The 16,675-nt window shown below is 32.1% G+C and overlaps 2 protein-coding genes across 2 annotated transcripts; one reads left to right on the forward strand and one right to left on the reverse strand.

Moving 5' to 3' along the window:
* Positions 1-2,207: 2,207 nt before the first annotated feature.
* LOC116123421 (protein ABIL2-like) lies at positions 2,208-6,259 on the forward strand. Its single transcript, XM_031409191.1, has 10 exons — positions 2,208-2,576; positions 3,236-3,372; positions 3,719-3,801; positions 3,905-4,055; positions 4,753-4,852; positions 5,000-5,092; positions 5,184-5,238; positions 5,338-5,426; positions 5,529-5,674; positions 5,861-6,259. The coding sequence occupies exons 2-10, from the start codon at positions 3,268-3,270 to the stop codon at positions 6,029-6,031; spliced, it is 993 nt and encodes a 330-aa protein (XP_031265051.1). The 5' UTR covers positions 2,208-2,576; positions 3,236-3,267; the 3' UTR covers positions 6,032-6,259.
* Positions 6,260-9,339: 3,080 nt separating this feature from the next.
* On the reverse strand, positions 9,340-13,393 carry LOC116123339. Its single transcript, XM_031409129.1, has 4 exons — positions 13,253-13,393; positions 10,187-10,259; positions 10,037-10,092; positions 9,340-9,729 (listed from the first exon to the last, which is right to left on the reverse strand). Exons 1-4 carry the CDS (start codon positions 13,297-13,299, stop codon positions 9,615-9,617), a joined length of 291 nt encoding a protein of 96 aa, XP_031264989.1. The 5' UTR covers positions 13,300-13,393; the 3' UTR covers positions 9,340-9,614.
* Between the last annotated feature and the right edge of the window lie 3,282 nt (positions 13,394-16,675).

A 16,675-nucleotide genomic window follows, 5' to 3' on the forward strand; every position in this document is an offset into this window, starting at 1 on the left:
TTAATTGAGGGTAAAAATATTGTATATTTAATTAATTTAAAAACAATAAATATAAATTTTCCTTTTTTTCAAAATATGTTTCAAGAAAAACTTTTCAAAACTATATAAAAAATAAGAAACGAACAATATGTTTAATATTGAATTGTACAACTAAATTATATAAATAGATAAAAAAATAAATGATAAAATAATTATTTTATATCAATTTTGTTTGTTTATATAATTTAATGTAAACAAATCGTTATTGATGAAAAATGATTTGCTTATAAAGTTGGAGATGTATCGAGAACGATGAATCTGTGAACACAGAAGAAAAGCAAGATATTATAATTATAAAAATATTAATATAATTGAAGACTTTGCCGCTTTTGTCTGATTAAAAACACCACGTGTCATTAATTGTCCTTACCACTCTTCTGCCCAGAGCGTGAATCACCTTTACTATTTGATCTATAGTGTATATAATATTGGATGATTTTAACTTATGTGTGGCACATATAATAAGATAAAAAAGAAATTCAAATTTTAATAATATTAATACATCAAAAAAGTATTTGTTTTATTTATTCTTATTGGTAATATGCATTGATGTTCCAACTGTTTTTATTGTGATCTTAAGAACATATATTAATAAACCTCTATTTTATAAATTTAATAGTTTTACTAAGAAATATATTTACACCTTCAATATATGAGATAAGTGTCAAAAAATGATAAGTATGTCCTCACAATGAAAACTAATAAGAATTACTATTAGGACATGGTTTTAACGTTTCAAAAAGATTAATTGAGATATGTGTAAATTATTTAGACTCGATGATTAAAAATAAAAATACCCATCTCCAGTGGTCTCATACCTAGAAGTACGCATATTTCTTTTTGTTTTTTTAAATTGAAGAATATTTCTTTTTTATTTATTTATGAGGGAGGTTTCCACCCTCACCCCATCCTCGATTCCAAAGATATAACAATAATTCTGTCTCCAATATAACTGTTAATTATTTCTTAGCTTATACTTGCAACAAGTACTTGACAGTGGGTGTTGGGTTTAATTGGAGTTTAGTATGAAAATAACAGTGTAGCAGAAGCAGTAGCGCCCAGCCTCGCGTGGGATAATGGCCATTTCCCAACTTACACTATTTATTTTATTTTGATTGAAAGTCAATTGCGGGGTTTCATTTCATTGCATAATTAAAGTTACCATCTCTCGTGAAATCTTTTACAAAATGTATTTATTCGAAAAAAAGAAGTTATATCATATATGGACAAAATGTTTACATTTTTAACACACCATCAAAAGCTAGCAACTATTTACAATTTGGCAGCTTCAGAATGTCCGTACTATGGATAACACATAGTGGCTAATCCTATCCAAATCTGAGATGGTTGAAGAGTTGAATCAATTGGTTAAAGATTCCATTCCACCCCAATAAATGGAAGGAAGACGACTCACACAACACCTGCTAACTCTTATTATGAATTATATCATCTAACTATTTATTCTATACTCAATCAATTGGTCCACTAGTAGTTGTGAGATTTTTATTAATTAAATGTTAAATTTGGGATGCATATAAATAAATGAATAGACGGGTAGTCCTCGGCATTTACAAATGCTAAAGTGTAAGTCTCATAAAGAAGTTCAGTTGTTGATTTTTTACTTTTATGTGGGACCAATTCTTAAAATAAATTAAAGTGGGTCCAATCTAAATGATGAGAAATGGGTTACATTTATATTTTACCAATTTTAGCTTCCAACTCTCTTCAACCATGGAGCCATGCCTTAATAGTTTAGTCATTTACTTACTTTAAAGTGTGAATGCTAAATCTATTCACATTTTTAAGTGGGTTTGCCAATATCAATTGCTAACTTACTATATAGATATATATTAATTAAGAGATCTCTTTCAAAAACATTTAGGGTTGGTTTCAAAATATACTAACAACACTGAGTGTGACAATTGTTGGCTTTCTTTGTATTTTAAAACTATTCCAGGAGTGTTAAGGAATCCATTCTAACCAAATGTGTCTAAATAAAAAATTATATTAAAATTCTATTCAAAGGGATACATCTGATGAAAGCACGCTCTACCTACTCTTTACCTGAGAGAATTTTACAATAACATTTAAAATAATTTCAACTCATTTTAACCTAATATTATTAAGAGAAACTATATTTTATTTATAAAACCAGAACATGGATACTTTTGAGGTCCTAGAATGGAAATAAAAAACGCTCCGTGATTCCCTGCATAAACAGACGTGCTAACCTTGATGATGATTTCTGTTGCTGGCCCATCTCTTCTTCTTTCACTTCACTTCTTCTTCTTCAACAACAACAACTAAAACTACCTCCCTTTCTCTTCCCTCTTTTCTTCTTTAAGCTCTAAACTTACCCCCTTCTCCTTTTCTCCTCCATTTACCAAACCATATTTGTCCTCTTCATACTCTATTTTCCCCTCTTCACCCCTTGGCCTTTCACTTTTTCTGACCATCAATCTTCACTGTGAAGTGGGTTTTGGCTTATTCTCTCAGTTCTTGACAACAACTAAGCTTCTGTGCTTCAGTAAACCCAGGTAACTAACTCTCCAAATTCAAATTTTTGGTGACAAAAATTTGAACTTTTGATGTTTTTGAGGATTATGTTTCATTTGCTTTGTGTGTTTGCATTATTTTAGTATCTTATTGTATAATTAGGGTGTTACTCAAGATTTAGACAAAATGAGCTTTTTGTTACAGTTGCACTGGTATAAAATTTCTAATTGTTTTTGCTTTCTGGGTTAGCAGCAGAACTGGCAATTTATTGGATGGTTTATTTTTATATTTATTTTCTTATTGTGTTTGAATCAGTTTTTAGCATAGTTTAAATTTTGGCATCTTATTAGTGGTAACTTGTTCTTGAAGACTGTCTCTCTCCGTGTCTTTCATATCTCATGCTGGACGGTTTTATTGTCGTTGGTACATCATTGTTGATTCTTTGAGGATTTTTATTTTAAAAATTCTCAAGGCTCAATTTAGAATTTTGAGTTTAGGTCCTATCGCCTTGTCTTGTCTCTTTCTCTTTCTCTCTTTCACCCAACACACTCACTTAATTAGCAGCTGCTGTTATTGTTTATTGTTTTTATTAAAAAAATTAGTATTAGGCTGAGGAGCAGTACTGGTTTGTCTCTTTTGCTTGGTTTATTTTGTTTGATTTTTGGATTAGATTTTGATTTGGTGGTCTTAATTGTCTTAGAATAAGGCCTGCTGAATACAATTTTATCCTTCATGGGTACAATGACTGCAACTTCTGCGATGTCCATGACTCGAGATGCGTCAAATTATGATGAGTTTTCTATGCAGCAGAGCTTGCTCTTCTCTGATAGTCTCAAGGTATGACACTATTGTTTTAACAAAATATTCCATCTTTACATCATCAAAATTTGAACCCAATTCACCTTTTAAAGAAAAGTAACAGCAAAGGTGCGAAGTAAGGGCTTGTATTTCCAAAATTAATTCTTGTTAAATCTTATGCTACTTGTTTTTATGATTGAAGTGGTGGAGAGTGTCATATTCAACTTATTCTCTGAATTTTTCGACAAGCCTTGTAGACAGATAACCATTTATCTGTATGCATAATGAATGCAAATTAACCAATTTGTCATAGATTAGTCAGCTTTAATAAAACTTACGCTGAGGTTCTGTATTGTAATTCATTTATTTGCTCTATTTCTTTCAGGATTTGAAAAACCTGAGAACACAGTTATACTCAGCAGCTGAGTATTTTGAGCTATCTTACACCAATGACGATCAAAAACAACTGTGAGTTACTTTAATAACAGCTGATGTTTTCAACCATGAGATTAATTTCCTTTCAATCCCTCTTGCCCTCTCTTTTTATTTGAACAATCTACTCTGTGTGCAGAGTGGTAGAAACATTGAAAGATTATGCCATCAAAGCACTTGTGAATACAGTGGACCATTTAGGTTCTGTGACTTACAAGGTTAATGATCTCTTAGATGAAAAGGTTGATGAAGTCTCATGTACGGAGCTCCGGATATCTTGCATTGAGCAGGTATGCTGAATTCTACTATAGATTTGTCAAAATTATTATGAGTCTAGATTCTGCTATCATTGAGATCTGAAAGAAAAAAAAATTACATTGATGATTCTTTATCAAAAGCATCAAGTAACAATCTATTGGTCAGTGCTGAATTTAAAATAAAATCTTCAACAAGGTTAGAATCATTAGTAAGGAAATTCAACAGATGAGTAGAAGTCAATCTTTCTCGAGGGTGGATGATGGTTTGTTTCTAATAGGCAGTTCTTTGTATCATGTTAGTTAGGAGAACAAATGGGGTACCAAACCATATTTACTATCACTGAATACTGTATAATCTCAAGTGTTAAACTGAATTATACCTGGATCAGATGAAACACAACTGGATACACGCACATTTATATATCAAGGCTTTGCTGTTAGATTTACATGATCGTACCATGCATCCTAACCGATGGCGAACCCTTCAATTTTGGACTTGAGATCTGGACATAAAATTGCTATCAAATCTTAAGTAGATATGGCTTGTATATTCTGCTGGGAAGGACTGTTCGTTTTACTGTGATTTTCAGTTTTGAGCGCTGATATTACTGGATATTGTGCATGCATTGCATTCTAGCCAATATGCAAATTATGTCTTTGTCTTTGATTTGAGGCAAGCGAAATTAACCCCGAGCTTTGTCATTCTTTTTTCTGTTGTGTGTCATTTTAGAGACTTCGGACATGCCAAGAGTATATTGATCATGAAGGCGTTTCCCAGCAGTCACTGGTGATAAATACTCCAAAGTATCATAAGCGGTACATTCTGCCAGGTAGTCATACTTCTCTCTTTGCCCCTTTCGCTTTTACCCCAATAAACGTTATAAGTTATTCTGTTTTCTTTTTGTAAACTTTGTTCTTCTTGTTAGCTATAGAGTTAAACATGTTTTGATGTTATGATAGCTTAAATTTGTGCTCAGTTGGGGAGACCATGCAGAGTGCCAACGGGACCAAGTCAAAGTACCTGGGATGCAGCCTAGATGATGAAGACGACTGGCATCAATTTAGAAATGGTAGTAAGCTTTATTTCCCATCCTTATCATATATCATGTTACAAGCAAGACTATAATGTGATTTGATCCTAATTTGATTGCTTTCTCAAAGCTGTCCGAGCCACACTTAGAGAGACCCCAAGAGAAACCCCTAGATCTTCAGTTAGGTAAAATTTACAGTTATGTTTTACATTGCATCACTTAACTAGAACCACTGCAATTGACCGTGGTATGTGGAGTGTGATGATAAATGATATCTCATTCAGGAAAGGGCGTTCTCCCTCACCTTCACCACGACCTCCACAGCGATCTGGAACTTTTTCCTTTACTTCTACCATGCCCAAAAAGGATCTAGGTGCATGTGCAATTTGAATTGTGTCATGTTTTTGCTTGAAAATCTTTGGTATGTAATCATTGTTGTCTATCGATGTTCAACTAATGGTTTCTTATACTTCAGAGAAACGAACAGTGTCACCACATCGGTTTCCACTTTTACGTTCTGGTTCTGTCTCAAGTAGGCCAACAACTCCAAGTGCTAGAAGGCCAACCACCCCAAATTCAAGTAGGCCGACTACTCCAAATGCTTCTGATGCAAGACGACGGGTGAGCACAGGATATACTTTAATCTTTCATAAATAAGTTCAATACGACGTGCAAACTAATAGGGCTATAAATTTTATTTCTCTGCCTTTTTTTAATGTTATCAGAAAACATTTATTGTTTTACTGCTTCCTTTTCCATGCAAAACCTGTGAGCTAAAACCTTGGGATTCTCTCTTCTATCCTGCAGTACCCTTCAGAGCCTCGAAAATCATATTCGATGCGCCTACCAGCTGAGAGAGATAACTCTAAAGAAATGGAACAATACCCTAGCAAAAGTAAGCGTCTTCTCAAGGCATTGCTTAGTAGGCGCAAATCAAAGAAAGATGACATGCTATATACTTACTTGGATGAATACTGATTAAAAATACAAGACAAGGATAAATAGAAAAATCGAAACTAGACGCATAAGGGGTCAACGAAACAGTGAACAACCATGCTTGCACTTTCTACTCTTCCCTTTGAAAGTTTTTATTTTTTTTGTTGCTTGTAGTTATATATTTTTTTTCATGTATTGCAAGGAACATATTGAAAATTTTCATTTACCATTATTTTCCAGTCATCAATTGCTGGTACTTCACTATGCAAATTATAGTGCTACCTACCCGTGTGAATTCTTCTTAGGTTAGTGTAATAGAAACTGTTGATTCTATCACTTTCTAGAATAATTACCAATCTTGTTTCTGTCAAAGTCCAAGCCTTTGGAGGTCCAGCACATAACTAATATTCTTTTTTAATTTCATTTAACATTGTTGTTTTTCCTTTTTTATTTTCAAAGAAAAATTATTATTACATTTATCATTTATATCTTTTCTCTTACCTGTTGGCATATTATTTATATCTCTTTCATACGTATTGGCATGATGGAGATACTTACCAGAAAGTTGAGGGAAGAATTGGATTGCTTCATTTTAAACATGTTATTGGGCGAGACTTTTTAAAACCATTCATATTTGGAGATAGACATAAAAGAAACAATAGTTTTTTTCTGCAGAGTTAGTAGAGTTTGACATTCTATCCCAAGTTTTTTCTGTACAGCTAGGAAAGTTTGACATTCTATATTAAGTTTTTCGTAGTAAAGGTCGTTTGTTCATACAGACTTATTAGAAGACTTGCACTCAAAGTACATCCCACCAAATTTGCAGATAAAATCAACACATTTCTGAAGAATTTTGAATCTAATTATTTTATAAGCTAGTTTAGGTAGAAATTTAAATCATTTATCTAGCTTATGGCTTAGTCTCTCAGTATACAAGCATTTACATATAATCTTATATCCATTTCTTAACATTAATAATGTTAAAATATTATAAAAAATATGTTAACTTTAAATCATTAATATGCTTTAGTTTTCTCTCACATGTCATCACAATACACTATCAAATATCATGCAAAGTCTCATAAACAATTTTCACACGCTAATTACAAATTTTCATATTGATAGCATGTTGAATACATGTTGCTTTATAAATACTAATAACATATATTGAAATAATTAATTAATACAAAAGTTGACAAGCTTCCCTTTTGAAAGTCCTTCCAAAAAGATCATCATTTAGCATGTAATTTATTCACTTCGTAATTAGCATGATTATTAACATAATGCAAAATAGCATGTTCTAACTTCTAAGCTCTCGTGAGCTGGTTCATAAAATTATTTTCACCATTAATGGCCCATTAGAGTTTGAATTCTATTAAATAAAAAAGGAAAAAAATAATAACAACAAAAGCATAGAGACATTGTATTGGTTAATATGTAATATTATGATAACAAGTGAGTCATAAGTTATTATTGTAAATTACGAAAACTTATATATGTATTATGCACAAAAAAGTCTCTGTTTAGGACATTATGATATTAAATATGTTAGATTTATTCATTAGACTGAAATGATATTTTATATAAAAGTATCTAACGGTAATTTAGCATGATCATGATATAATAGCAAAGAACGTCTTGATTAAAGAATTATCAAAATCCAAATACGGACAAAATTCGTGTATGCAAATAATTGGTTAAAGGGTGAAGTAATTTGTGTCTAATTAAAGATGTATTTTCAATACCTAATTTCTAGATCCACTGACTATACAGAGTTTGAAAAGTAGATATTCATTTCATGAATTTTGTGCGTAAGGAAAATAGACTAATGTTTCATTATACAATAAAAATAAAAAATTATATTCAACAACAAAAGCATGAGGAGTTCTGTTGGCATTTCAATGCATGTTTGTATTAATTGAAAGAGTAGAAACTAAAAATAAATGAAACAAATAAAAGTATAATTATGATAATTATACAATAGTGTATTATCAATTTAGTTTTGTAAGAGTGTCCTATGTATTAGGTATAATTTCACCCTATACAGTAATTCTATTATATTGGTTTTGTAATATTTAGAATATTGTATTAGCTAAAAATCATTACAACAATTAATAAAAGAATACACAAATCCATTTATCAACTTTCACAATTATAATATGTTGAATTCGTGTTGCAATTGGTAAATTATGAATCAATTTTCATATTAAGTGTTTTGCAATTTGCATAAGTCATTGCACACCATTACGTAAATATATGCTTTCATCAATTGCTTATTTATAATAATGTAATGTCATTGTTTATTTATTTTTTAAAACAATGTATCCACTTATATATATAGTGCTTGACTACTTTGTTTTAAAAACCAGACTGGACTGGCCAGTTGGACCCGTCCGATCGGGACTCGACAGCTTCTCCGGTCCGGTTCAGGTCTTAGGGGGGTTTTTGTAATATTTCAAAATTATAAGGGTTCACTTGGAATTTTATAGGGTGTTTTAGAGATATGTCAAAAGTTTAGGAGTAATGCTATGCTTACTCACGATCTTACTAACCATCTTACTATCCTTTGTAAATATAACGCATAGTACGGGTACCATTGTACGGGTACCATATGTAATTTTAACAAATGTAATAAGACGGTTAGTAAACTCGTGAGTAAGCATAACATTATTGAAAGTTTAGAGATTAATTGGTAATTTTTTAGGACATTTTTGAAATAAATAAAAATTTTAGGGACTAACTTGAATTTTTTTAGGGAAATTTTTGTAATATATTAAAATTTGAGGAATTAATAGTAATTTTAAAAATAAAATTGTCGCTGACATCATCGGTCTAACCAGTTGGATCGGTTGACTTGTGACCTGGATAGCAAAACGAGTTGCCCTCTGGTTCGGGTTTTAAAACAATGGTTGAGTATATACACTCCAACATTGTTTCCATCCTCACAAATTACAGTGACAAAGGACTGAATCAAATTAATCAAAATAGAAATAATTTGGGTTGGAGTTTATCATTCTCCTTTCACCTCATTTGTTTTAGTTTCTTCTAGTATCTCAGAATAATGCAAATCTTGGCTAGCTTCACTTTTAAAAGTCCTAAAAATCATCCTTTTAAATGATAATAGCAACAATTCCTGATAACCCTGGACTTAACCTGAATAGAATTCTGTGTATAAGCTCAAAACTACATATTTACCTTGTCCTCAGCCACTCTCGGGCCGATTCTTGAACCATAAGATCAAGTGATTCAGTAAAGTTGGAGACTGCTATGAGAGATTGGATCCAACAAGGAAACATTCCATTCAAAGGGTTAGAAAAGAACCATTTATGATAATTATGAACATTTCCTAGTGTTCAAATGAATTAGAGTTCATCAAATTGCCACTAAAGATATAGCAAGAATTTGACAAAGCTTTCCTATGATTCCAACTTCTTAAAGCCAACGGCCTGACAGTGTAAAAATAACACTAAGCATCACGACAGAAATACAAGCTACAAGTACATGATCCCAGGAATCATATTACAAATCATACTAAGAGTAAACCACAATTGTGGATTGTTGATTAAACTTACAGATCAATTTGCTAATTAACTATTACAACTGGTAATCCAAGGATCATTGAACGTCACAATTCCATTCCTTGACCAAACTGTTCAATTGTTTTTGTTGCAAGTGTAAGCACATCCACAAAAGCAGAAAACGATGCACGAAGAAACCTAGCTTCAACTGCCTCAAAGTGCCTGTACAGGTACAAGAAAAAGAAGCAAAATGGGGAGCCTATTAATGCAAGGTCCAGTCCAGGCAAAGTTGATATAGAAATGGAGAATGGCATTCAAATGACTCTTCTAAAACTTAGACATTGAAAATAAGGCAGGAAAGCAGAACAAAAAAGGATTTACTGAACTAGCCACAGAATTTTTTTTCCATTGAAGATTAATTCAAATAATCATTACTATTAACGACTAATAATACTTCTTAGAACAAGACTGAAAAAATACTTATTCAGTGAAGGCTATTCCATCCCAGAAGTATGAAAGAGAAGCTCACACTGAAAGTTTGCCATTAGCAACTGACATCTGCCTTTTTACTTTATCTGGCTGCAACTGCACTTGGAAAAGGAATTGAATAAGAATTTAGCTGAACCATTAAATTAAAATTGATTAATCAAAAGGCTGTCAGAGTGTTCAGATGTGTCACCTCCTTATCAACAGCTAATGCGGCAAAGACCATGGAAGCATTCTCCTCAGACTCATAATCTACTTCAAAGTCACTGCAAATGGGAATCCATTTTGTAATAGCATATAAAGCAAACATTTCCAGTTGAAATCTATTCTATTACAACAAACAAGAAAACATTTCAAGTTCGGTCTCCAAATGAAAATCTCATATGTAAATAATGACCATAACCTTGTGTATACTGTTAGCAATTTCATTTGACCAAATCACTTTAACTTCTTTTTATCAAACTTATTTAATTGGAGTTATCTATTAAACTTTATAATGTTTTTATGAGTTGCTAATAAGGTTTTAAAGGCTAGATTTATGCCATATTTGGTCTAATGGAAAACATAACTCTTATAATATAGAAGAAAGGTTCCAAAAATATTTTGATATAGATAGAACTACTCTCATATATATATATATATATATATATATTTTTTTTTTTTTTTAAATTTACAATCCCTCATATATTCCACGTTCAAGAGATCACATAATTTATCCATGGTACTTTTACAACACTAAATAACTGAAGAGGGAATTAGATCCCAAAAATAACTCACATCTATGTTTAACCTGAAAAACCAAATGGGCCCTAAAGTATTTTTAGCAATCTTAGGGCTTGTTTTGAAAATGAGTAAAAGCATTTGATTGGATAATTCACATTTGTAGGATTATAGTCCCAATAGAATTACTTAGTGCTAAAAAGTTGATGGAATATATATTAGGGGTATCTACATTATATCATTGACATTGAAATATCAAAGTCCATCTAGATGAATATTACTGATCCAAGTGTCATGAGCTAAGCATTTTCCACCAACACAATAAAGCAACCTATTAGGTAATGTAGTTTATTTTTCATCATTGTGGTCTCATATTAGAATAAAAATGAAACAGACATTGGGAGTATAAAGACAAGTAGACAATATCACCTAATATATTAGTTTTTTGGGTAATTGATAAGTGTCCAACTTATGACAAGCGGCATTTTAGTAAACTAATATTCTTATCTACTAAATGAGCTACCTATTTCCATACTAAATGCCTGAAAAGGGTGGTCTAGACAAACAGGGTGAGATTGACCAAGGTTGACTTAGCCTAGCCAAGAATAATGTCGAATGTGACATGGGATTGGCTAGAGGAAATGCCAACATCATGTAATTGGGTGGGGGAGAATATTGCGATCTCATATCGAATAAAAAACAGGTTAGGACTTTGGCTTATAAGAGTAGGGAAATAGCATAACTTAATAGACTAATCTTATGGGTAATTGGTAAACATCCAATCATGAGAAAAGGGCATTTGACACAATAATTTTTGGCGTATGATATAATTCCTTACCCAAGTAATTTATTATGTTTGCTGAAGATGGCAAGACTAAGTAGTTTTAGGTCAAAGATGAATTTTCTACACTAGAGGGAGGTGAGTGTATGTTTCTAAATAGGAAAATTTGTAGAAGAATTTGGTCAAGAAGTGCCATCATATGAAATGGAAAAGGCTGCCCAGAACGAAAATGGATAAGAGCTCTCTTACAGGCAGCCTACAATTAATCACAAATGTGGAATGAGGAGTAGCAATGCTTGAAAACTATCTAGTTTGTCAACAAGACAATGCATAAAACTTGTGTAATGGCGCTCCTTAATCATGTTCTTTTGCAAATTTTCTCATCTCAAACATACACTCACCTCTTGTAGGGAGAAGACCAACTTTGAACCAGAACTATTTGGTTTTGCCTTTTTGAAAAAAAGAAAAACATAACAAGTTGCTTTGAAAGGAATTGTGCTACATATCAACCAATATACTATCAAATCTCCTTTTATCACAAGTTAAACGTTTGCCAACTACCCAAAAGACTAGTCTATTAGATGGTAGTGTCACTGTCTTATAAATCCAAAATCTAACTTATTTTTATCTACTATTGGATTGCAACATCATCCTCCACCCAATCATTTGATAATACCTTCATTACATCCAGTGCTATCTTTAACAAATTTGTCTCACCCTTGGTCAACCTTAACCTACCGATATGGACTCTTTTCAAGTATTTGACATGGAACAAAGGAGTCCACATAGCGGATGAGGACTTGAGTTTGTTTTAATACAACTTATCACAAATCATGTGTTTGACAACTATCCAAAAGACTAACATATTAGGTGAAATTATCTACTTGTCATTAAAACCAAAAATCCAACCTATTTCTAGTTGATGTGAGATCACAATATTTTCTCACCCAATCATGTAACCCCCTTATCACATCTGATGATATTCTCATCATATTCCTTAGCAAACAAATCCTTGAAGTTAATAAAATATATTCATTCAAGCCATTCCACCACGCGAGTTTGTTCCCAAAACTTTTAAAATGCATCCCAAATTTTTTAACACAACTAGCATAACAAAATCACAATATTTTCCATGCAAACTAAAGAGCCTCATTTGGAATTTGACACTATGTAACATATCCTAGGCGATAGAAAGTACACTAAACACCAATATGGATGAGAAATTATCTTTCTTCAATCTCTGAATATCAAACACTAAGAAAAGCTTCCTCAAACACTCACACATGCTTGCAAGAATTAAAAAAAAAAAATCAATAGAACCACAATTTTGAATGTTGTGTAGTAGAATTAGACCCCCATGAGGCTTTTTTTATTTATTCCGCATAATGCAACTAAAAAATGAAGAAGTCTTTCATTTCATTTCTGAAAGGACAGCTCTCTTGCCTTTACAAAGTATAATAATTTGTTTTTAAATGATATAGTCACGCCGTTAATTGGAAATAAAAACAATCTAATCTGAGAAACAAAAGAACCATAATTATTTATATATACAAACACATAACCTAATTTTGATGGGAGAAAGTAATAAGATAGAATGAAATAGAGCAGAATTTTCATAACCCTAAAAAATCAAGTATCAATTTAAACTCTTCACAAAACAAAACACAACATTACAGTTAAAGTAAAATAAAAGCGGGAAGAAAATACAGAAAAATGAAGAAAAAGTAAGCAGAAGGAGGGTAGAGAGAAACTTATAACCAGCTAAATTCCCATTTGGAGGCGTCAGAAGCTGCTGCAGAAGCCATTTCTTCTCTGCTTCAACGGCCCGGTTGGGAACACTATGCAACTGAAGGTAACTGCCAATTCTAGAGAGCAGTAGGGTTTCAAACTTTAAATGTATTAATACGACATCGTATTGTTAAGTTTTGGCCGTTGCGGTTGGATTTTGATTTTTAAGAAATGGGTTCTTGGGTGGGTTTTTGGCTGATTTTTATTTCTTAAAGTTGTTAAAATTTAATTTTTAAGATGTTTTTAATTTTAGAAGCGGATCTAGAAATTTTAATTTAATAGAATAATTCTGGAAATTGAAATGAATTAAATTGGGTTGAATCAAATCATATTAGATAAAGAAATAAAATTATGCAAATAATTTGTTTTCTTCTAAAAAACTGCTATACTTTGTTAATATTATGCCTTTTCATAAAGTACAATACATACTAATTTTTATAAGAATTTAAAAAAATATATATTATTATGATTAATAAAACTTAATGATTGAAAAAAGAAATAGGGTTTCTACTATGACCCGAGAGGTTTATCAAATAATGAAATTTTCTATGAGATTTAAAAAAAAAAAAAAAAGCATAAATTCTAACGCCATTAGTGTACCGTTAAAGAAATTATAACATGATATATTAATAAATATTTATTTAATTGTTTTTTGCCTTTTATTTTAATATAAAAAAATTAATGATAGTGGGATTTTGTTGCTGTATTTCTATAACTAGAATGAATTTTTTGTTATTTAATTATATTTGAGAGTAATTATTGTTACTAACCCAATATTTTTTAATGTCAAATAGTAAGAAAAAGTTATTTGTTTGAAATAAGTTATTTTGAATCTAGCAATGGACTCTGTTAACGAATTTAAAGTTTTAAAAAGTAAAAAATATGCTGATATATGTTTGGGGCTTCCAAAATATTTCGTAATTTTTTTTTTTTTTCAGTATTATGATACTCTTGATATTTTGTAATATCTTAATTATGTTAGTATCTATTTTTATCAATATTAAAATATTCTTGATATTATGTAATCTCTTAATTATATCAATATATTATATATATAATTAGGAGATTCAATGGATTGTATTTAATCTATATAAAGGTTGTAATTTGAAAATCAATTAATTAAAACATATCATTCTTCAGTTAAATATAGTATTAGAGCCACTCTCTGATTTAAAAAATTGCGCAGCCACCGGAAAAATACCAGCGCGTAATCATCCAGTCGCCATCCTGACAACACCAACATCAGTCAACGGAAATCAACAACCAAGCCCAGCCATCACCGACGTCGAAAAAAACCATCATCAATACACAAACCTCCAGTCGAAAAACAACCCAAACAACTCACACAACCAAACCACCACAGCCATTCCCATCTCAATACCACCCGATTATCCCATTTGGAAATCAACTCCAGCCATCAAGTCCATCTATCCAACCAACAAATGAACCCAACCACCAACTGGCCGCTGTGAACCACAAAACACCCAAAAAAAATCCCAATCACCACCATCTTTAGTCGCTGTAAACAACAAATTTTTTTTAGATAATTCCAGCCAATCTAAAGAAAACAATTATGCAGCCATCAATCACCAACCCAGTAAATACCTAGAAAAATACCCAGAAATCAAAACCATCACCAAACCTGTCAATATCAATAACCACAATCACCCTCCGTCAAAACTGCTGAATTCGACCAGAAGAAACCGATGAAATCCGGCAAGAATACTTGTCGTCGATCTTCCTTTACGCGCCAATCACTCTCAAAAAAAAAAAAAAATCTCTCCGTCACCTGAATTTCCAGAAAACTGCCCATATAGCCGACACCAACGCCAACACCGACAAGTCCAACCATCATGCCGATCTGGCTACCATTTGATGCCGATTAGCAGCTTTAGTCCTCACTCAAGTCAAGCAAAGCGCCGTTATAGGAGTCCGCCACTGCTACCGAAAATAGAAGGATGCCAATCATCGCCGACGCCAAGAAAAACCAAGATTTGCTGCTGCTGCTGTGACTGATCTGCCACTGACGACTCCAATCTGCCGTTGTCTCCTTTTGCACCAGAAACCAATTTTGTCCAGAGAAAAAAGTTTTTGTTTCAAACTCTCTCATTCGCGCTTTTTTTTTTTCTTCATTTTTTTTTTGGTTTTTGCTTCTTTAATCCTCAACAAGTCAAAGAAAGTAAAATAAAAAAAAAAAAAAAAAAAAAAGACGTGTGGAGTCGTGGAGAAATTCTACCTAAGAACTCTGGTTCCAAATTTCGTTGAAACTTCAACTATGGTAGCTTAGAATGAGAGTCAACATGCACAGATGAAACCCGACAAGCCCAACAACAATAATAAGAGAAGTTCTATTGTTGCTGTTGTGGAAAAGGAAGAAGATGTCAAACAATCTTCATCATTTGTAACTGCTGTTGGAAATGATGGTAAGTCTTTACATATGTGTATATCTGTTTCTAATAGTACATGGATAATTGATTATGGTGCTACCGATCATATGACATTCGATTCTAGGCATGTTTCTAACCTTAAAACATCCCACAAAAATTTGTTTCTATTGTCAATGGTGAGTCCACTCGAGTCATTGGGGAATGATCATTAACCTTAAAAAATACTTTACACTTAGATTCTGCGTTAGTTATTCTATCCTTAAATTATAACTAGTTGTCAGTCTCCAAAATAACCAAAGCTTTATCTTGTGTAGTGATTTTTTGGCCTAACTTTTGTTTTAAAAGCATTCAAACAAAGTAGACGATTTGTTGTGGTGTTAGAGGGGGTAGTTTTATTACTTGGATTTAGAGTCACAAAGTTCTATCTTGTTAAAATAAGCTTTGACAATAGATTACTCAAAACAGGATAAACAGAATTCTGACAACTGGTTATGGCATCGGTGCCTCAGACATGCTTCGTTTGGTTACTTAAAGAAACCTTGTCTAAGTTTGTTTTAAAAAAATGATATCAGTAACTTCCTGTGTGGCGTTTGTGAACTATCAAAATGCCATCAAGTTCCATTTCCAACAACATTCAACAAAAGTCCAAGTCCTTTTATGCTTATACATTCAGATATCTGGGGGCTATTACAAGTTACTACTTTAGGTGGATTTCGTTGGTTTGTTACTTATATTGATGACTATACAAAGATGACTTGGGTATGTCTAATGAAATCTAAAAGGGAGGTTAATTTTCTCTTTTAGAAATTTCACAAAATGGTTTGTACGCAGTATAATGCACAAGTTCAGGTCCTACAAAGTGATAATGGAGGAGAATATCAAACTTCGAATCTTCAATAGTACTTGGCAATACATGGTATCATTCATCAGACAAATTGTCCCAACACACCCTAAAAAATGATGTTGCTGAGCAAAAAAATCAGCACATATTGGAGGTCGTTCATGC

Source organism: Pistacia vera, unplaced genomic scaffold (assembly GCF_008641045.1).
Source record: "Pistacia vera cultivar Batoury unplaced genomic scaffold, PisVer_v2 Contig142, whole genome shotgun sequence".
Classification (NCBI taxonomy): Eukaryota; Viridiplantae; Streptophyta; class Magnoliopsida; order Sapindales; family Anacardiaceae; genus Pistacia; species Pistacia vera.

What these genes read in the sequence shown, in the direction of transcription:
- LOC116123339 (XM_031409129.1), bottom strand. Translation starts at nt 13,299, where the DNA reads ATGGCTTCTGCAGCAGCTTCTGACGCCTCCAAATGGGAATTTAGCTG. An exon ending in TCCAAATGGGAATTTAGCTG is followed by an intron (nt 10,260 to 13,252) that starts GTTATAAGTTTC and finishes TCCCATTTGCAG; the next exon opens with TGACTTTGAAGTAGATTATG. An exon ending in GCTAATGGCAAACTTTCAGT is followed by an intron (nt 9,730 to 10,036) that starts GTGAGCTTCTCT and finishes GTACCTGTACAG; the next exon opens with GCACTTTGAGGCAGTTGAAG.
- LOC116123421 (XM_031409191.1), top strand. Translation starts at nt 3,268, where the DNA reads ATGGGTACAATGACTGCAACTTCTGCGATGTCCATGACTCGAGATGCG. An exon ending in GGATATCTTGCATTGAGCAG is followed by an intron (nt 4,056 to 4,752) that starts GTATGCTGAATT and finishes GTGTCATTTTAG; the next exon opens with AGACTTCGGACATGCCAAGA. An exon ending in CTTCTGATGCAAGACGACGG is followed by an intron (nt 5,675 to 5,860) that starts GTGAGCACAGGA and finishes TCTATCCTGCAG; the next exon opens with TACCCTTCAGAGCCTCGAAA.